This window comes from Mytilus trossulus, chromosome 6 (assembly GCF_036588685.1).
Source record: "Mytilus trossulus isolate FHL-02 chromosome 6, PNRI_Mtr1.1.1.hap1, whole genome shotgun sequence".
NCBI classification, from domain to species: Eukaryota; Metazoa; Mollusca; class Bivalvia; order Mytilida; family Mytilidae; genus Mytilus; species Mytilus trossulus.
The window spans coordinates 43,797,851-43,821,020 of NC_086378.1; the positions used below are offsets into that span (position 1 = coordinate 43,797,851).

General features: G+C 32.0%; 1 protein-coding gene across 1 annotated transcript in view; it reads left to right on the plus strand.

Annotated features, from left to right (window-relative positions):
* The window catches only part of LOC134722721 (uncharacterized), a 59,112-nt gene extending 38,317 nt beyond the window's left edge, over positions 1-20,795 (plus strand). Inside the window, exon 6 of the mRNA XM_063586343.1 lies at positions 20,398-20,795. Coding sequence (XP_063442413.1) covers positions 20,398-20,795 — 398 coding nt within the window. The remainder of the gene's footprint in view (positions 1-20,397) is intronic.
* The last annotated feature ends 2,375 nt before the right edge of the window (positions 20,796-23,170 follow it).

The window sequence follows — 23,170 nt, forward strand, 5'->3', positions numbered from 1 at the left end:
GCCATAATAAAAAATATAATTCAGTACATTTCAGATAATTGGTTTTTGGTTTAGATGCCAATTTTTTTCAAGTCAATGTATAGTTTTATGTATAAATGGAAAAGGCATTTGCGCAAATGAGACAGTACCGACATGCACAACAAAAACATCAGAAAAGGAATAAAATATACTCGTAAGAATTATTACGTTAATTGCTATATAATTTCAGACAAACAACTGTAAACTGCTCCTATTACATACATTTTGTATTTGCCATCTTCAAATATTTTGACCTCGATCATCTCAATGAAGCGACAATATTTTTCTTCGAAATGTGCATCTGGTGCAATAAAAAATAGTATTTGTAATGTTATTGAGTATGCAAGACTGCACTGGAAAATGTTCAGTAAGTGCGATATTTATTCTGAATATACAATTATATCAAAAGGAAATATTGAATGATTCAGTGATAAATAAAACTTAATGGAAAACTTTGGAAAATCCACCTCATCTTAAAATCAACGATATAGAAAATTTTGCGATCATGACTACTACTACGGAAGCCGATAAGGGCCATTCAAAAAAAATAAATTATGTCGTAATTACGACATAGCATGTCGTAATTTCGACATAACATGTCGTTATTACGACATTGATATGTCGTAATTTCGACATAACATGTCGTTATAACGACATCGCTATGTCGTAATTTCGACATATCATGTCGTAATAACGACATAACTATGTCGTTTTAACGACATAGCTATGTCGTATTAACGACATCGCTATATATATAAGAAAATGTATTATGTTTTGCAAGAGACTAAATGACACAGAAATTAACAATTATAGGTCATCATAATACCCCCAATAATTAGAAAAGCCCCCGAACTGTCAGCTATAAAAGAGGGAGGAAAGATACCAGAGGAGAGTCCCCGAAATGCTGTGTGGCAGACAGAGTTATTATTTAATTATTAGCTCCCTTGGTAAAACTCCAAATTTCATATTTAATGTATTTTATTGTTAAATAATTTACATAAAGCTTATGAAGTATATATATGTTAATTGCATAACTTTTGCTATTTGAATTCATTGGTTAAAGATTTTTATTTATATTGTAAAGTTTGATATTTGCATTGTCGCAAAATCCCAGGCTACCTTCTTTGGATACCTTAAGTAAGAAATTTATATATTTTATAGAACTCTTGTCTGATAGACAGATACCAATTGTTAAAAAGCTGCATAAATAAACCACGTTTCATTGATATTTATTTAAATGAATGAAATGTGAAACTGAATTTGTCCTATCAAGGCAAGCAATTCTTTCTATCTCCGAATATATAGCGCATACTAAATGGCTTTTTGTAATAAGGGTAAATTGTATTATTGTTTGCTCTATTTCTACTTTCAAACGTTGGGCACGATGTTCCTACAACCCCTAGGATTTAAAACAGAATCTTCGCAATTTCGTCCGCAAAACAAAAGACTTAATACCAGTCCAGGGAATGTTTTACTTCACGATTTGTCCTGCTATTCATGTTATAACTGTCGTGATGAAATTGATTCCTGTACTAGCGAAGCCGGAACATTTCGTCAATATAAACTTGTGCATGAAATGGAGGTAATTGAAAAACGAATCCCAAACAGCAACGAAAACCGTTTCATCGAATTAATAAAAACCCGGGATTATATTTGCCTTTTTCGCGGACGATCCAGGAGTAGATTACTATATTTTAAAATGTATATATTTGAAGATGACTTGGGAAATAATTCTCAAACTAAGGTTCAAGTAATTGAAGAGGTGTATTTCGAAAACATATGTGCCAGGGAAAATACAATTCTATTCAAATTTAACCCAGGGTAAACATGTTCGATTTCCTTGCAGAGTGTCAGATATATTTATATTGGGGTTGAATTGAGATATAGAAAGTTTACAATGACAGATGATATCACAGTGGATGATATGCACCTTGAGAGTTAAACATCCTATCCTATGATAAAAAAAATATAGAAAATCGTATACATGTACTTTCGTCCTGTCTTTCCTTCCTACATTACTTGCGACAGTACTGCATTTTTAGTTGAAATAACTTAAAGGGCACATTATTAAATCGATTTCCACAACTCGAGGTAATTTTTGATAAAATGACATCACATAACGAACAGAACCAGAATCAACCAACAATATAAAAAACCGAATAAACTTGAAAAAATTAATCGAAGTCCAAACCCCTCTTTGACACCGCATTTTAAGTGTAACGTGTTGTAGGAACATCGTGCCCAACGTTTGAAAGTAGAAATAGAGCAATCAATACTTCAATTCACCCTTAATACAAGCTGCCATGTAGTTTGCGATTATTTTAACGGAGAAGGGATGCTTGGCTTGCAAAATCAGTCCCTATATCAACTCAAAAAATATTCTTCCAACTTATAAAAATGTGATACACCCTTGTCTGACTGTACAGCCCTTTAATTGACAATATTTAAGTCCAGTCAAATAATTATTCAAATTCTTAATTATAATAATTACAGAGTAAATCTCAAAAACATATAAGTTTCTCACTGAAGGTATTCAAAGAAGGTAACATGGGATTTTGCGACGATGCAAATATTAAACTTTACAATATAAATAGAAATCTTTAACCAATGAATTCATATAGCAAAAGCTATGCAATTAACATATATATACTTCATAAGCTTCATGTAAATTAAACAACAATAAAATACATTAAATATGAAATTTGGAGTTTTACCAAGGGAGCTAATAATTAAATAATAACACTGTCTGCCACACAGCATTTCGGGGACTCTCCCTATGGTATCTTTTCCCCCTCTTTTATAGCTGACTATGCGGGGGCTTTTCTAATTATTGGGGGCATTATGATGACCTATAGTTGTTAATTTCTGTGTCAATTAGTCTCTTGTCTATCATAATACATATTCTTTTAGTATAGCGATGTCGTTAATACGACATAGCTATGTCGTTATAACGACATGTTATGTCGAAATTACGACAAAGCGATGTCGTTACAACGACATGTTATGTCGAAATTACGACATAACGATGTCGTTATAACGACATGTTAAGTCGAAATTACGACATAGCGATGTCGTTATAACGACATGTTATGTCGAAATTACGACATAGCGATGTCGTAATAACGACATGTTTTGTCGAAATAACGACATGCTATGTCGTAATTACGACATAAAATATTTTTTTTGAATGGCCCTTATCGGCTTCCGTATACTACAAATGTTAAGCGTAATATAGTTTAAAAATTAGTCTCAGAACTTTCAACCTTCCTAGATTCTAGGTAAGAAGAAAAACAATGGAATCACGAATCTTAAAATCCTTTGACATCTATTTTGCTTTGAATTTTACCATTTTTGTTAAAACAAAGAACTATACGAATATAGTACTATCATACTACATAGCAAAACTGATGTGTATTGTATGTTCTTTTATCGGACTAGTTTATTGAATAAGATTTAAAGGGTTAGGGTGAAATCTATATAAAACTAGCTTAAACCCTGTTCAAGAACATATTATTCACATGTCAGTCAAAAGTCCAAAGCCACGAGCTTCCTTGGTGATTTTTTTTATTATATTCTTAATGTTTTTCTTTTGTTATTTTGAGACTTTACGTTGATGAAGGATCTTTGGTAATGTATGTTTAGTACATTCATAACGTTTAACATTTTAAAAAAAGACTCGATTGACACAAAGGCTCGATAAGGTTATTCACACGCCTTTTTATGAACAGAGAACACCATATATTAATCTCTAGATGTCGTTTGGTTTTGGTGCTTTCTTATTTCTGTAAAAACCTACATTTTGTTTGTTCGTAAGGACTTCCAATATTATATTCAGTATCTTACATTAAATCAAGGAATTTTTTTTAAATGAGTAATTTTTCTTTTCAATATGTATCACTTAGTTCTTATTGGTGACTGATATTTGTGGCTTGTGGCGAAATCTGACTCATAAGCACAGCTCGATAATGGTTATTCACAGTACTTATAATTGATTTTTTTACTTATCTACTAAGTGTAAAAGGTATCAACTCACTCATAATTAGTTATATAAACCCTACTTGTAAATAAAATCATGATTAATTATTACCCCACTTTAAAAGAAGAGCTATACGAAGAGACACAAAGGTGGAGGTAAAAATTACTAAATCCATAAAAGATCGTTTTTTTTTTTTAACAGTTTATCATATAAAATGGGGAAACTGTATGCATATGTGTCCAATGGCAAATGAATGTCTTTTATTGATTTGTCTGTGTTCGTAAATCGACACATCACGCATAGTTAGACTGTTATATAACCGTGTGCATCAACATATCTATTATAGTTGCATTTAAATGAAGTAGGAGTTTCATATATATATATATACAGACACTGAAACGATTACAAAAATCGACATTTAATGCCTATATTTGAATATTAGTTCCTAATAATGAAGTACTGTTTACTGCCACTGGGTGATTTAACGTTTCTATTTCATAATTTATCAGCTAATCAACTTTGAAGCGTTGAAGTATTATATATTACTTCCATAGGTCTTTGTCGTGAAGTTTTGGAAAATTGAGATAATTTTATACAAAATATACTCAATTAGCAATTATTGTTTTCATTTCAAAAATATCACCACGTTTACGATTGGTATTGGCATTTTGTCCAATCGAAATCTGATACGTTTGTATGTTTCCTTGTCTCTTCTTGGTATCAATCCATTTCTTTTCATTGTTGCTTTCCGAGAATCCATGTTTTATTCATTGTTGCTTTCAAAGAATATCAGTATAGAACGATTCCGAGCCGATCATAATTTTATGTTACTCCTTATATATATATAATCCCCGTTCTGCGAGGTCAAGTAGTTTATACCAATTGTAAATTATTCATATTAGTTTTATATAGCCGAGGAAATAACGCTTAAACATACCTACTATCGGGTGATCTTCGAATTATTTTCTGAGTTAACTTTCTTTATAAATATTTAAGACTCAAAGTTTAATAGATTTGATATGTTTTAACCAGTGTTCTCTTTTCTTTATAAATTTTACCCCTTATTCTCTTTTCTTTATATTTAATCACACTAGTATTCTCTATACTTAATTTTGTTTGACTATTTTTCCTCATTTCTTTCCCTTTTATTCTGCAAATTTTCTCTATTATTCCCCATTCTGTAAACTCTTAACAAAACAGAATTGTTTAGATCGATTTAAGAAATGCTATTGGGAATTGGATCATATTGTCCGATATGTAGAAAGCAGATCCTTGGCTTTCGCCGCAACTTATATATACCATTTACTATTCAGGTTATTAAAACTATTATTTTGTTTTTTGAATAATTATAATACATAGTGCAATGTTCTTTTTAGTACGCACACACTTATTTATATTTCGCATTTACGAAATTATCGAAAAGACTGCAATATTTAAAATTAGATACCTCGAAAGCTAAGTATAAACCAAAAGACAAGGCATAAACCATTACACAATCAACATAAACAACATCAACAACACATACTCATTTGTAAAAAGATGAAATTCTTTGCGGACACCTTTGAAGAAAAGAAAAACATAATTTCTACCCATAGTGTTCATATCTATAAATAGTTGTCGCTTTCTAATCATATGACACAATAACATCTATTTGGCAATTGTTTATAATCTTAATGCATTTGATTTATGATTTTGTCCGAACAACGAAACAAAGAAAAATCATTTTCTGTCCGGTTGAAGTTAGTACATGTATATGTATAGAAGAACGTTATTAAAAACATCGTAAAGACATTTCAAGTTCTTTGAACTTCAAATATTTTTGCAGAACAATGGCTATGCCTTGAATCTATAAGTTGAATCTGTTAATAATTTGTTTTCATTTGGGATGATTAAGTGCAAGAAGTTTATTTTTTATGATTCTTTATAATGTTTATGACGACTCTGTCTTACTGCATGGTGTTAAACTTACATTTCCGTTTGTTCAATGTGTATTGCATCACACGTTTTAGCTATATGAAGGTGCATATTTTCATCAGCACTTTTAAATAACATTTCAGCGTTGATCCTTTAATCTTTAATAACAAACTCATCATAAATACCAAGATTCAAATTTTATATACGCGCACGACGCGCTTTTCATCTACAAAAGACTCATCAGTGACGCTTGAATAAAAAAAAATGAGAAAAGGCCAAATAAAGTACGAAGTTGTAGAGCATTGAGGACCAAAAATTCCTAAAAGTTTTAGAAAAATACAGCTAAGGTAATCTATTTCTGTTGCAGTAAAGCCTTAGTATTTCAAAAATATTAAAGTTTTGTGAACAGTTAATTTATAGTTATGACCATATCAATGACAGGTCGTGCAGAGTCCATCAAAATGTTTTATTCTACCTTTGACCTTTATTAGTAACTTTTTAAATGATAACCATATCACATCTCGTTTTTGCACGTTATACGTAAAATCTAAGTGAGTATGCATGTATCAAATGAATGTCAATGTGATTTATTTAAACAAACTATTCGGAAAATTCTGAAGTATAATACCTTTTCATAATCGGTCAAGTGCTCTTTTATAAAAAGATAATCTGAATTCAAATAAGAAAATACATAGGTCGATTTCACTTCAAAGCGTAATCTTAAGATACCAATTAAATGACTTTTTATCAAGGGATTCTAAAGGGGTATCTTCAAATATTCCCAAACTAAAACAATAAATCATCATATGGTGTCTACATGTGTAAATCATTTGATTCATTGTAGCATTGCAGTATCACTGATTCCGAATAATGTAATCTGTATTAAGTTCACTTGTATGTTCTGTAGTTTACAAATTACATACTAGTAATACCAACATAAATATTTTTTTTCGAATATCAAATCCCAACTGTAGAGTTTCTTCCTTGGTACTAAGTAATTGCTATCATTTTATTGGATAACTTTCAACCAATGACGGAAAAGGCCTTGTCAGTGTATAAAAACCGGATAATATGAGTTTATGATAGGACTGGATAACGATTGTTTATTTGATCCGAAATGATAACTTTTATTAAAATTCGAAAACGTCCTTCCGCAATTTTAAAACACTTCTGTCGGCCTTTTTCAAAATAATAAATATAAGCTCTCATGGACTCCTTCCTCGTTTGGATGTACTTAACGGATCGATAGACCGATATTTCTGTAACCCGGATGTCGATATTTAATATAACTAAAAGTTATCAATGTTATTGTTATTACTGGTATTATTATTATTATTTCTTTTTGTTATCAAAACTGATTATTATTATAAATTCTATTATCACAAATAAATGATACAACATAAAAATAACGATTAGATTTATGTAATTTTATTAAAAGTAAGAGTTTGTATTATAATTCTCTCTCTTTCCAAAACGGTATGATCTCAATGTCAAAGTTCTAAACTCATGCAATTGTACACAAAAGACGTTGGTAATACGTCAAGGCGACCGCTGCACATTTAAAGTCAAAGTACAGACATAAACAATAAAGATGTATCTTTTTCATATGTCAAGCCACGATTTGGATCCATCAAATCTATCCTATCTGTAATGGTTCACATTTCCTGACAATGCCTGTTCTTATATCTAAACTTGATTACTAAAATAACCAATTTCTGGATTATTATATAGAATCATAGTAGTAGTTTACGACGGTACCAACAGTTCAGTAGCTATAGCGCTTCGGTACTGGCATAATTGATAACAAACCTTTTTTTGATAAATTCCACCGTTGAAAACGAATGTTATAACTCCCTCAAGCAAATTTGAACGTGAATGAACTTGGCCATGATTTGTTCGTACCCATCGGTCGTATACTAAGTACTAAGTAGCTCCTAATGTCACTACGTTTGTATGCATAATGAAATTCTAATGTTATGTTTTGAGAGTACCTAGTGAAGGTAAATTCAGAAAAGCGCTTTGGACGCACAGGTTATAGGTTGCACTTCGTAAATACAGTTGTTTCTCAAACCATGCCACTTTTGAACCACATCAACAAACGACAACTACTGAACATCAAATTCCTGACTTAGGACAGGTGCAAACAATTGCAGCAGGTTTAAACGTTTTAATGGTACCAAATCGTCACTCTTATCCGAAACAATAGTGTAACATCACAACATAGAAAGACACATTATAAATTGAAATTGAAATGGCTTAACTCAATCAAAAGACATATCAGCACAAGTGAACAATCACTGAATTAATAGATTTAATATATGATTCAATGTAAATACAAAATTAAAAATTAAAAAACTCTATCGATCTTTGCATTATATAAAAATTAGAAGATATGGTTTAAATAACAATGGCACAACTCTCCACAACAAACCAAAGGACATACATTGTAATAATTAAGAACCGTGATCAACTATATAGATCACCGTTAGGAATTCAACAGTGAGCAATACCTATACCGCATAGTCAGCAATTGAGGCCCTGAAATGACAAATTTCAAATAATTGAAACGGGAAAACTAGCCAACTGATTTATGAACAAAATAATAAACGACCATCACCCATCTTAATCATAGTCTATTGTGTATTATTTTTTTTTTGTATAAATAGCTTATAAAATGATGAAACCTTTAAGATTTTCTCAGTGTGTGAGAATGACATCACATTTGATACTTTTCTGACGTTGTCGTTAAGGGTATGATGTTTCCCGTCATCATCCACATGACGAAAGAACGAGCTGACGTATCAATTCTTCCTAACCTTTTATAGTCACAGCCATCATATGAAGTAAGTTCTTTAAATTGGCTGAGTGGCAGTTTCCGTTAAGTTTTATTTTAACATATGGAATGTGTAATTCATATATGATATGCATTAAAGTGAAATGAAGTGATTTGTAATGATCATCGTATATATTCTATTTAATATTTGCGACGGAGACGTATCCCTCTTAGGACTTAGACTTTCTTCCAAAAACGGAGTACATGTACTTAGTTGCACTTAAAATTAATGATAAATGTCGGAAACATCAGTCAATTGTTCATTTCCTGTATTCAAAGTTTACATGTCTAAAACTTTATAATAAGATGTTAACGTAGACTGTTGTGTGTTTAATCCCTAGTGGCAAATATTTCATGCATATCGTTTAAAATGATAGAATTGTTTAAATAAGTTTTGAAATAGTTACACAACAGTTTAGGGATTCATTTAACGTTATTTTTAAAGTTGATAAAAAGTATTAAAAAATCAGTTTTCCAAAAAAAAATCCAATCCAGTGTTCATTCAACCTTTCAATTTAAGAAAAGGCAGGCAGAGTATTGTGCTTGCAAATGAAACAAATAACCACCAAAGTTCAAATGACTTGGATATATGCGATTAAAGGTCACCGTACGGCCTTCAACAATGAGTCAACTTATAACGTATAGTCGGCTATAAAAGGACTCCGACATAGAAATATGAATCAAATGGATATGATATAATTGGTCTTATATTACCTTTTTATCGTGATAATTATTAACACAAAATTATTACTGCTATGTAAACCGCCCAGATTGTATCATATTTATCAAATAAATAAACCTCCGTCTCATGTAATGGGTGTTAAAATCAAATTTAGGTTTTTCGTGTTTACCTACATGTAGGTGTTGACTGTTATCACGATCAACGTGCAAAGGCCAAAATTTCTGTCTTTTATCAATGTCATTACCAGTAAATATTTCGGGTGAAAGTAAACTGTAAAAATAAAGATGCAGGTCTATGGTAATAATATTAATAAGAATTTCTAATATGAAATATACCTACAAAATATATGGTAAAACGTTTATACATGTAAAACTATCGTGGATCTTCTTATTATCTAATAAACTTGAAATATTTTAACACCACTGGTGATGGATCATCTAACGTTTTCGGCGCACAAGAGATTCCCTGGTTTTGAAAAAAATGTGTTTTTCAGTCCTTTATGTTTAATGTAGGGTTTTTATGTGTGACAACGCCATGGATAAAAAATGAAAAAGACAAACAGACAAACAATAGTAGACATGACACAACATAGAAAACTAAAGAATAAACAACACGAACCCTACCAAAAACTAGGAGTGATCTCAGGTGCTCCAGAAGAGTAAGCAGATCCTGCTCCACATGCGGCACCCGTCGTATTGCTTATGTGATTACAAATCCGGTAAATAGTCTAATTCGGTAGGTCAAATTCATGAAAGGGAAGGGGATTGTAGTTACGACATATCCGATATCATTTATGAAACGGTTATTCCATAACGTTCAACCAACTCGTGATGGCGTCCGTAAAATTTACGAAGGGATGATTTCAACTTCACCATTTGGAACTCTTCGTTTAAAAAATAGCTTCCTTGTGAGCAGTAACCCTCTATCAAGAAAACCATGATAGGAAAGGCAAGCACGTATCAATTGGGAGATATATACCCCGTATGCAGGTGCTGCTGGAATGTTGCTACTTAGGAATGGAAAGTTCACAATTGGGACAAAACACAATATAAATTGATACCTTATAAACCTGATGGTGTACATTATGACAAGTTCAAACATTCTGTGCATATTTGATACCTTATAAACCTGATGGTGTACATTATGACAAGTTCAAACATTCTGTGCATATTAATTTGATAACAGCATTCCTGTAACAAAAACTTCTTTCGTCATGACTATACAAATTGGAAAGTTGAAATCATCTTTTTTGTCGTAGAGTTTTGTCTTCAACCGACCCTTATTGTCAATTTCTAGATGTAAGTCAAGATATTAAGCCGACTTTACTGTATCTGTAGTATCCTTTATCTCCAATTTGATGGGATAGATGTGATCCACATAGTCACCAAATTTTGAATTGCTTAGTGAAAGAACGTCATCTATATAGCGGAAAGTAGAGTTAAAGAATATTGCTAACTTCTTATCTTTCTTCCTAAGAAGTTCCTGCATGAAGTCAGCCTCATTATAATAAAGAAACAAGTCAGCAAGTAGAGGGGCACAGTTTGTTCCCGTTGGGATACGGTCGGACCATACGCGTATGGTCGAACCATATGAGTGTACGCATATGGTCATGACCATACGCGTATGGTCCAAATACTCATATGGTCCGGAACATATATATAGAAAATATTTAGTTAACCTGGATAAAGATAACAAAACAGGAAGGGACATAAATAGAGCATGATATGCCTGTGCCACATCAGAAAAGTTTGCTGGTGCGTTGCTGTTCTCCTATCTTTTCGGGGTTTGGTAATAAATGTGCATTTACGGGTTCATAAATACACACAAGTGTATTATATTTAAAGTATAAAAACAAAATTTCTTAAGTGAATGAATGAAACAGTAATTTGATTATCTTTTATATCAATTTCTTAACGATTACAAATTTGAATAATGCTACACGCAAGAACATTTTCATATTTGAGAAAATTTTCTAAAAATGAAAATTCAACCAATTTTCATTTTTCAATATTTCAAGGCAAATTGAAAAATGCTCCACGTTGGAGCATTTTTCATTTTTCAATTTTGAAAGACAAATTGAAAAATGCTCCACGTTGGAGCATTTTTCATTTTTCAATTTTTATAGACAAATTGAAAAATGCTCCACGTTGGAGCATTTTTCCATTTTCAATTTTTAAGGCAAATTGAAAAATGATCAAGGTAAGCAATTTCAATATTTTGTTCTTTAGAAGGAGATTGAAATTTGTTTTTGTTCTAAAACTATCAAATTCAAATGTTTTAAATTATTAAAAATATTGATAAAATAAAGTGTTTTTAACAAAAACTTATTATTTCTTTTTATATTATCCTCTTGTAATCAAATAATGTAATATCATGAAAATTACAAATTTCAAATCTCAAAACGAATGTGAATTTTAAGAAGTGACTATAACAATTTTTTGTAACATTTATCAAACAAATTAACTTTTAAATTTGTAGAGTATTTTGCAAAATCTATATTTCAGATTAAAATGAAAAATGTTTGGCGTAAATATACACGGTCTTATTTCAATGCTCGATCAATTTCTGATCTAATATTTACAAACAATTTTAAAAGATGCTCTGGAAGAAACCCTAAGCAATTTTAAAAGATGCTCTGGAAGAAACCCTAAGCAATTCTAAAGGTTATTTAGGCGAATGACTGTATGCCTTTCGCATTCATACATTTAGAGAAACAAAGTTGCAGTAATTGCTTTGATTTACTAGAAAACATTTGAGACAATCAAATCGAAAGGAAATCCACTTGATTCAGTTACTTCAAAACATTACATCTTATTGCATTAATCAGATATGCATATAGCACACGTTTTTTTTGTGTTTGAGGGTGTGTTTTTTTTTATTCATGTTCTCAATATTCGGCACTTTCAATGTTATCTCGTTATAGTATGCTTTGGGTATAGTGAGTTCCTGAAAGACACACTTCAAAATTGTTAGTTGCTGCTTCACCATATTGGTGGTAGAAGCTAGACCTCAAGGCCCAGAGTGGGAATAATGTTTCTGCGTAGGGTGATACACCCTCCAACGGATTGTTGCCTTATGAATTTGGAAGCTATTAACCCAATCACGTTGACGGTCTGTTGCAAAGCAAAGTACTTCTATCTCGCGTGTATCGTCCTTGTTTGCAGCGACATCACATCATACGCTTTTCTGATATTTTCCATCTTATGATTCCCGTCATACTATATACACTGAAAACCATGACAATATTGTGTACAATAACGAAAGTCCTTATGTGTGCTCAATAAATAATTTATTTTTTTATAATTTGGACTGTTTTTATTGTCTGTGGTATGCATGAAAGTTGACAATTTTCACTATGTATAATTTCTTTTAATTTTATTTCTGTTCCAAAAAGAAGATGATGTTTTTCGATAAAGATTTAGTTTTTTAGAGGAAAAACGGAAATACAATAGCTATTTGCACTCAAAAGTATAGGTAATTTATGACCTTTAAATATCGTATACAGCAGTCATTCATTATTGTTCATTTCCTGTATTAAGAATATCACACATTTAGTTTAACATTTTAGTATTAAACAGGATCAAAACTGTGTATACGGTGAATTCATAGTACAAAGAATATTCGAATATACCTTTGCGAACCTATGGAAGGAGTTTTTTTTTCCATGATTCCACTACTGATATTCAGTATTTATTTAATAGTTTTAAAATAAATAAGAGGGCGATCAAAGAAAAATTGGGATGCGCTTGCATTCAAGATAAATAGTTTGCTCGAGTCACATATTTAATATAAGTGAATACGAATATCAAATTTGTGCACTAGAAAGATTAATTGTCTATAACCTATGATTACACATAGAGATCTAGAACCCAATTCCTTTGTATCTGTTCCGGAACATATGAGTATTTGGACCATACGCGTATGGTCATGACCATATGGGTATATACTCATATGGTCCGACTATACGCGTATGGTCGGACCATACGCGTATGGTCGGGGTAATTAACACTCTGTTACAGTTTACTTTTAATACTTCTTAACTCTTCATATGGTATGACCGTTCATTCAAAAGACGCTATCATATAGGTTATTGTATCATTATATTATAATAAAAAGATAAGCTAAATAAAAATGAGAAGTTTCACATTGTTTATTTTACTTAATTGTCAAATTTAAAGTAAACACATTTTATACCGATGGTCATTACCGATGGTCATTACCGATTTGTTATTACGAGTAAATGGCAATATGTCGACTAAAAAATTAAATTCCAAAAATTTCTTAATGAACTGTTACATAAGAAGTCACTGGAAAATAGCATACTTTTAGTTTATTTAAGTTGTGTTGTGAAGATGGTGTATTGCAGTCCATCATTTTACGATACTTGAGATCTAGAGCTTCTTAAAAACACCGTAGACATTAGAGTTGCCAAAGACCTCGGTATCACTGTACGCAGCTGCAAAAAAGGCTTGTTTTTCACTAGCAAACGAAATGTGTAAATGAAAAAGATCGTGCACAAATTTCTTGCAAATGGAAAAAAGCTATGATACCGTGTGGAAGTGAATGTCATCCAAGCCTACATGCACAAATGTTACTAGCGATGAAAACTAACTATGGCATCAATATTAAATTTTTACGTAGTTTTTTGGATTATAAAATTAAAAAATTGTCATGTTTTAAACCATCACTGTTTTTTTAGATAAAGTTCTTGTATTATTGAAACGTTTATAATGTCATTTGGAAAAAATAAATATACCTATATGGTCCAAATACTCATATGGTCCGGCCCGTTAATAACCAAACGAGTATTATACTCATATGGTCCGACCATACGCGTACGGTCGGACCATACGCGTATGGTCGGACCATATGAGTATACGCATATGGTCATGACCATACGCGTATGGTCCAAATACTCATATGGTCCGGAACATATCTACTTCTCTCACATGCTAATAGACGTGGATTTGTTTTTTTACAGACGCCATCACGAATTGGTTGACCGTTATGGAATATCCGTTTCGCATATATCGGATATGTTCTATGTCATAACTTCAATCCCGTTCCCTTAAGATCTAAGATATAGTACCTTATTCTTAATATGGGTTCGCTCTCCGTATATTAAAAGTGAATTTGCGATTGGTGTACATTTTTTTATAAGCACAGAAAGTTTAACACAAGTATTTCCAGTCTTGATTGAAATTAATAAAATATTTATTAATACAAAACGAGTTATAAAAACAAGTATAGTTCATCATGTGCATATAAAGTTATGTGACATTTTTGTTTTCTTTCAGATGATATATATACACTTTTAGACAATTAGTTATTTGGTATATATGTCGTGTACAAGTTGCGATTTTTGTACAGGTTATAACGTGTACAAAAATATTGTACATATTATAACTTGTATAATGCAAAAATACAAGTTATAACATGTACAAAAGTACCTCGTACATGTTATAACCTGTACAAAATATTGCTTAAAATGGTTTTAACTTGTACAAAATTTAAGATAAATCTTTATGAAGTAAAATATACATTTAAATTCACCAATGCATAGAGAACAACAATAAAAAGGCCAGAACGTGTCTTTTTCCGTAGGGGACAATGATCACAAAGTTTCAGGAATATATGTTTCATGACTTATATTGGCAAAATGTGTTTTCATGTAATTGTATGTTTTATGCAGTCCATCATGGCTTAAATAAGTGTGACACTACTTACTATAACTTGCATTTCCTAAATGACAATTACATTAAATACTAGTTCTAGTAACTAAATTCTTCCAAAAAATGCAAGAACAATGCCTAATAATTTGTTGGTAATATTCCTCCCTCTCGTTGTATAGCATGCAAAGACTTAAACAATGTCTTATATGCTTACTATGTAAAAGCAAGCTAGAGCTGAAATAGTTTTCATTGGACCACGCTTCATTATCAAAGTCTTTGGATCTACTCTTCAACATTTTTGGCCTTCAGCATGTCACTTATGTAAATTTATAACTCATTTTTTCTTATAAACTATAAGATCATTGCATGAGGCGAATGTCATTTTATAACATGTATGAGGTACTTTTGTACAGGTTATAACTTGTATTTTTGCATCATACAAGTTATAACATGTACAACATTTTTGTACATGTTATAACCTGTACAAAATCGCAACTTGTACACGACATATATATATAATACTTAATGACTGTGTTGTTCAGTATAATAAAACACCTAATGACTGGGTGTGCGGGTAATAGCAAGTTTGTTGTCCCTTCGAATACCAACTATTGCTCTCGGCTTTGCCTCGAGCAATATTTGGTACCTCAGGGACAACAAACTTGCTATTACCCTCACACCCAGTCAATAGGTGTATAATGTGGTCATTTATATAAATTACCTGTTACAAAACTTTGAATTTTTGAAAAACTAAGGATTTTATTATCACAGGAATAGATTACCTTAGACGTATTTGGCACAACTTTTTTGAATTTTGGGTTCTTAATACTCAGCAACTTTGTAATTGTTTTGCTTTATAACTATTTTGATCTGAGAGTCAGTGATGTGTCTTCTGTAGACGAAACACGCGTCTGGCGTATTAAATTATAACTCTGGTACCTTTGATTACTATTTATACCACTAGGTCGATGCCACTGCTGGTGGACGTTTCTTCCTCGAGGGTATCACCAGCCCAGTAGTCAGCACTTCGGTGTTGACATGAATATAAATAATACGGAAATTTTTGTAAATTTCCTGTTACAAAACTTTGAGTTTTTTTGAAAAACTAAGGATTTTCTTATCCCAGGAATAGATTACAGTAGCCGTTTTTGGCACAACGTTTTGAATTTTGGTTCCTAAATACTCTTCAACTTTGTAATTGTTTTGCTTTATATCTATTTGAATCTGAGCGTCACTGGTGAGTCTTTGTAGACGAAACGCGCGTCTGGCGCATTAAATTATAATCCTGGTACCTTTGATTACTTATTAGACAATTTAACCGAGTTTATAATAATAACATATGCAACACGACGGATGCCACATGTGGAGCAGGATCTGCTAACCCTTCCGGAGTACCTGAGATCACCCCCAGTTTTTGGTGGGGTTCGTGTTGCTTATATATTCTTTAGTTTTCAATGTTATGTCATTGTTTGTCAGTTTTTCTTTTTCTTTTTGAGTCATGGTGTTGTCAATTTATTTTCGATCTATGAGTTTGAATGTGCCTCTGGTATCTTCCGCTCCTCTTCTTGAAAAGTATCGATTTGTAAAGCACAATATACGATAAGCTTCCGTTTTTGCCCCCTTATTTTATCAGTTTCAATTTTGTCTTCGAAAGCTACATATTATGTTAAAATATTCCCTGAGGTTTGAAGTTTGTTTGGACTTACTTCAATACCATCAATTTCAGCAACTGGATGAGATGAGAGCTTATCGTACCTTGTCTTTTAAAAGAGCCTGAAGAAAAGAACCTATATGTAAATATTACAGAGCCTGAATAAAAAGTTGCACATCGCTTCCCAATTCTGTTATAAACAACTTTGAATCAATGATTCGTTTGTTTATTGTGTAAAACATTCAGTCGTGGAAGAAAGTTAATAACTGACAGGGCAAAGAATAAACCGTACTAAAAAATGTGTACGCCAGACGCAAGTTTTCGTTTTCAAACTGGGACTATTATTATACTATAGTGTAATAGCCCCAGCTACAGTGACGCTCGAGTTTTAAAAAAGGTCAAATAAAGTACGAAGTTGAAGAGTATTATAGACCCAAAATCCAGAAAGGAAAAAATTGTGTCCTCGTAAGATTTTGTTTTTCAAAATGGCCTTTTTATTTCTTTTTTAAACAGTCAATACCTATCAACCTACGTCTTTCGCCAGAGTTTTATTTTCTATGAGGACTCTAACTGCGTTATTGCGTACATATTCGATCATTTTTTTTAATTTCATCATAACTTGTTATTTAGATAATTTAAAAGTACTTTTTACTTTAATAATCCGCCCAGTTAATATCTCATTATCAAATAAATCAAACAACCTACTTTATAAAGAGTTTAATACGGATTTTTTATATATATCGTAGGTGTCGAATGAAACCACGTTTGCCTTTCAAAGTGCACATTTCGGATTTTAGTATATGTTAATAAACTCATCATAGATGCCAGGCATAAAGTTTTAAAGATAAACGCGAGTTTTGTTTACAACAGACAACAATGATGCTAGCTATATATAGAAGGAAGAAAATAAAGCCAAATAAAGTGAAAAGCGTCTAGGACCGAAATTTGAGAGGTGCAAATGTTATCTATGCCTGGAGAAGAAAATCATGTACGAAATTTCGGGAGTATTAAACGTTCTTATAATAACTGTAAAAAATATTTTAATCTTTATTGAAATACAGATTGAACAAATTATAACGTAAAACGTTATTGCATGTAAAATAAAAAGTTTAAATTTATTTTGTTATTTATACGGGTGATGACAAACGTGATTGGACCGGATATGTTGTTAAATTCTCTCTCGTCCTGCCCGTCCGAATTTAATGTATTTCTACTCTGGATTCAATAGGCTTTAATTACCCAATGCTCTTCAACTTTGTACTTCATAAACATTTTGATTTGAGCTCCACTGATGAGTCTTATGTAGACGATACGCACGTCAGGCATACTAAATTATAATCCTGGTACCTTTGATAACTATTTAAACAAAACAAACACAGAAAAATAGGATTAGTTGCTCGCCGTAACATATTATCTTCTCTTGAGATACCATATTTTATTAAACTTTATAATATAGGTTTCTTTGATACAAACAACATATATAAATACATGTAACAGCAACTGTATATATACTAATGTGATTAACTACTTGACGATTCGAGCTAACTGCGAGGGAGCACATTCGATACTAATACATTTAAATGCCAAACTTTACAGAATAACATAAAAGCCCATTCGTAGGAAAGGTCACAACTTGTCTCGTGCCTTGTGCACGCAACATCAAACTTTATGAGTAGTACACACTCTTGCAGAACTAGTTTCAGAACTAGTCAACGAGAAAAACCCAATTTCAGACGAAATGAAATATATTTAACTTTCCAATAATCTATTTAGTGTTTATAGACTATTGTTTTCTTTTCGTCGAAGTGTTTTGAAACGTTGTTGTGTTTCTTATGATTTTTTTTATTTTCCTCTTATTATCCTTTGTCTCTTTTCATATTGGATCTGGAAAAAACAAAATAGTCAAGGTCATCTATAGTATTATCTGAACAATAAACCTTTTTGTTGCAGCAGTGTGACATACTTCGGTCCTCAAAACATTCTACAGCTGTTAGATAGAAATGACTGAGCATGTATCTTTAATCTCTCTTGCATTATATCGTGCAATTTCTCAGGACAATCAATCTTACCGTGCATTTTGAATGTCACGTAATCGACATTTTACACCACAAAACTCTCGTATATCTAGTAAGCATAAAGGAAAACCTTTAAGCACCCCTTTGCCACATCCGTCAGTTTAGATACATATATTAATTATTGTAGTGTTGCAGAAAGGCCGGACGTCCTTCTGCTTGTAGGTAGTTTCCCTTAAGATGTATTTTCCTCATTTGGTTTACTATTATTTTCCCGTCAAATAGTTAAACAGTTTTACGCTAGTTAAAAAAATAACTATCACAATATCTTTGGTTACATTGTATGCTTAGACCATTAAATGTGATGTCAACTTTAATTAAGAGTTATAAATTTTGCAAAACTATAGTACGATGTACTATGCACATGTCGATTACATTACTTTTATATGAATCAATGAAAATATATACTAACATGTACCAATGAGTAGAACACACTCTATTTGTGATGATATTATCTGTAACACAGTTATATGCTTTTCGCGTTCTGATCTTCATTGTAGGTTCTTTTATTGGTCTTTTGTATGTTTATGAATCGTATTTTCTGTTATCTGTTTTACCGTGTTAACAGCGATCTGTCCTTTTCACGTTTTGATTTTTATTGCATTTTCTTAAATGAGTTCTGCATTCAGATCGAGATTGAAAATAAATGGTTGAGATTTTAATAATCCAGCTGATCTTTACCCTATGTTTTATACCTCCTCCTGTGAATGAGTTGGCTTTTTTTTTCCATTTGTTTGACAATCAGGCTTTAGTGGCACATCTCTATTGAAATTTTTTTTTTTCATTTTGGAAGTGTTTTAGCTTTTATTGATAATTTGCTTTGATAACTATCTATCGATGAAGACCCTTTGTTGACCTCTAGATATTTGTTATGCTGCTAATCTTTATTTTTTGACATTATCATATAACCCACATCTTCTTTTGTCCGCATTTGTTCGCTGCTTTAAATGGTGGAAATGTATTTTTTTAACTATATTTACGAACTGTTCGTGTAAAATGCATCCTCTGTGTGTAATTATATACTCATAGTCGAGTATATATGATTATGTATACCTATAATAAGATAGAAAAAATGATTTTTTTTTCACTAACCATACCTTGCTTATATTACTAGTAACATATCACAGTTTAACCAAAATAAAATAGATTCTAGCTACTTTGGGCAGAATTGAGCGTATAATTTATCTTTGCTAACATTTTACGTCATGTAAGTCCATTTGTCTCGATAGTAATAGATCCTCTGCCCTATCTTTAGAATTTTTATCTCTTAATTTATACGTTTTGAATGTGCATGTGTTTAATGGGGTTCGTGTTGTTTATTCTTTAGTTTTCTATGTTGTGTCATGTGTACTATTGTTTGTCTGTTTGTCTTTTTCGTTTTTAGCCATGGCGTTATCAGTAAGTGTTGTCAGATTGTTTTAGATTTATGAGTTTGACTGTCCCTTTGGTATCTTTCGTCCCTCTTTTTAAAACTATACGGACTGACATCAGTCCTGGATTTTGGTTGGGTTAGTTTGTTTTTGTCTATGTTGAGTTTTGTTCTGTTGTATGTCCGTAATTAATGATTTTTAGATTTTAGCCATTACGTTGGCCATTAAGCTTTATTCAACTACTGAATTTGGATACATCAATGAACAACTAAGAGAGTTGCTAGCCAAGGGACCAAAGTATAGAATCCCCCAGCCCATCAACTGGAAAAAGAATTTCAAGTTACTGATGGATGCAGTTGAGGACTATGCTAGAAAATGGGTAAAGCGCGAATCAGACGAACCCGAACTGGATACTTTGTCTGAATGGAACAAAGCTATTCGATCATGCATTCAGAGGCGCATACAAAAACTACGATGTAATATGAGTACTAGAGTCTCTAACCCTTTCAAGAATCCGGATGGTGTGGATGCTTTATCCTCTTTTCATGACAAATATGTCGTTGTTCCGGCAGATAAAGCCTCCAATAATATTGTCTTTATATGTTAAAAAAACATTATTTGCAATGTCTCACTACAGAGCTTGGAATTGATAAAACTACTGGTAATCCTACATATTCTTTCACATCATTTACCAAGGATGAAATTTTACAAAATCATAAATCTGTCCTTCTATATTTTGGTATCAACATCAAAGAAAACGAAGAAAACTTGCCCTCATTATACTGGATACCTTAATTACACAAAACTCCATATAAAGAACGATACATAGCTGGGTCTTCAAAATGTTCGACTAAACATCTTTCTAAAGTATTGACTACTATTCTTTCTACAGTTAAAGATGGGCTGCAAAGATATTGTGAGGAGATATATTCTACCAGTGGTGTTAACCAGATGTGGATTCTCAAAAATTCGAAAGATCTACTGCTTAACCTTCGATCACAATCTTTGCAATTTTGCAGCAACATAAAAACTTTTGATTTTTCTTCGCTATATACTACTATTCCCCATGGTCAGTTGAAAGATCGACTTCACCATCTCATAAAACAGAGCTTTTTCTATAAAAATGGGAATCGTAGATACAAATTTCTTGTTTTGGGATACAATAATTCATATTTTGTAAAGAATCACACTGAATCTTCCAGAAAATATACTGAAGATGATATTATTGAAATGCTGGACTTTTTGATCGACAATATATTTGTTGAGTTTGGATGATTTATATTTCAACAGACAGTCGGTATTCCAATGGGTACTAAGTGTGCACCCCTGCTGGCTGATTTGTTTTTGTATTCGTATGAAGCAGAATTTATTCAGAACCTTCTAAAAGACAAAAAGAAAAAGCACCTTGCGAAATTCTTTAATTTTACTTTCCGATATATTGATGATTTTTTATCATTGAACAACCCATACTTCAGCCAATACTTACATCTCATATATCCCAGTGAACTTGAAATTAAGGATACTACTGATACTACAAGGACTGCTTCATACCTTGATCTTTTCCTCAATATTGACGTAGATGGACGACTTCACACGAAAATCTATGATAAACGGGACGATTTCAACTTCCCAATTATCAATTTCCCATTTCTTAGCAGTAACATACCCTCTGCCCCTTCGTATGGCGTTTGCATATCACAATTGATACGTTATAGACGTGCTTGTTCATACTATACGGACTTCATATACAGGAGTGTGCTCCTTACGCAGAAACTGCTCCAACAAAGTTATGAGGAGGACAGATTAAAATTGACACTCCGTAAATTTTATGGACACCATCACGAATTGGTGGATCCATATGATGTCTTTTAACCAAACTAGCTAAGCACATTTTTACCACATGGTAGATTGTGGTTTGTCATTGTGTCGTCTAATCTTTTAATTACCAAACGTGACTTATTCCCGATTGTGGCTGTTTTGCTGAATGTGAATTCGTATTATTATAAGACGTGTTTCTGTACTTGTTTATCCCAAATTCATGTATTTAGTTTACATGTTTAATGTTATATTTGTAATTCTCATCGGATTTTGTCAAATGTGTTGACGTCTTTTTATTATATTTAGGTGTTAAGGATAGAAAAATTAATCACCGCCTTTATTGATTGTATTTAATTTTGTACGATTAATTACGTTTGAAGTTGGATTAATAACAAACTGGACATATATATATATTACAGTTAATTGCTATTAATAAGTATTCCAATATGCATTTTGTTTTAATGAATTATCAGTATCTAGTTCTAATATAATCTGAAAGCAATCCTAATTCTATCTCACTTTTGAATTATAGTTTTTCATGTGTGACGTCATGCTGTTTCTAAATTTCATAAATTCAAATGTGGCATAACGTTTGTACCTTTTCGCCATCGTATGTGACGTTCGATCTTTTATATCTGGGCGTCACTGGTGAGTCTTGTGTGGACGACGCATTTTTGGCGTATTGAAATTTAAACCTGATGCTTTTTGTTATCTATTAATCATGTTTTTCTTTGTCTAATATGTTCTCCTATTTATTTGTATTGTAGTCCGGTAATATTATGTTGTCATTTCAACATATTTAACTTTGCCATTCAAGTGCGAGGTTTGGCATGCCATAAAATCAGGTCCAACCCACCACTTGTAATCCCCTTTAAAAGTGTCCTGTACCAAGTCAGGAAGATGGCCATTGTTATAATATTGTTCGTTTCTGTGTGTGTTACATTTTAACGTTGAGTCGTTTGTGTTTTCTCTTATTTTTGAGATATTGAGATAAGACGTGGCACGGTACTTGTCTATTCCAAATTCATGTATTTGGTTTTGATGTTATATTTGTTATTCTCGTGGTGTTTTGTCTGTTGCTTGGTCCATTTCTGTGTGTGTTGCGTTTCGGTGTTGTGTCGTTGTTCTCTTATATTTAATGCGTTTCCTCGGTTTTAGTTTGTA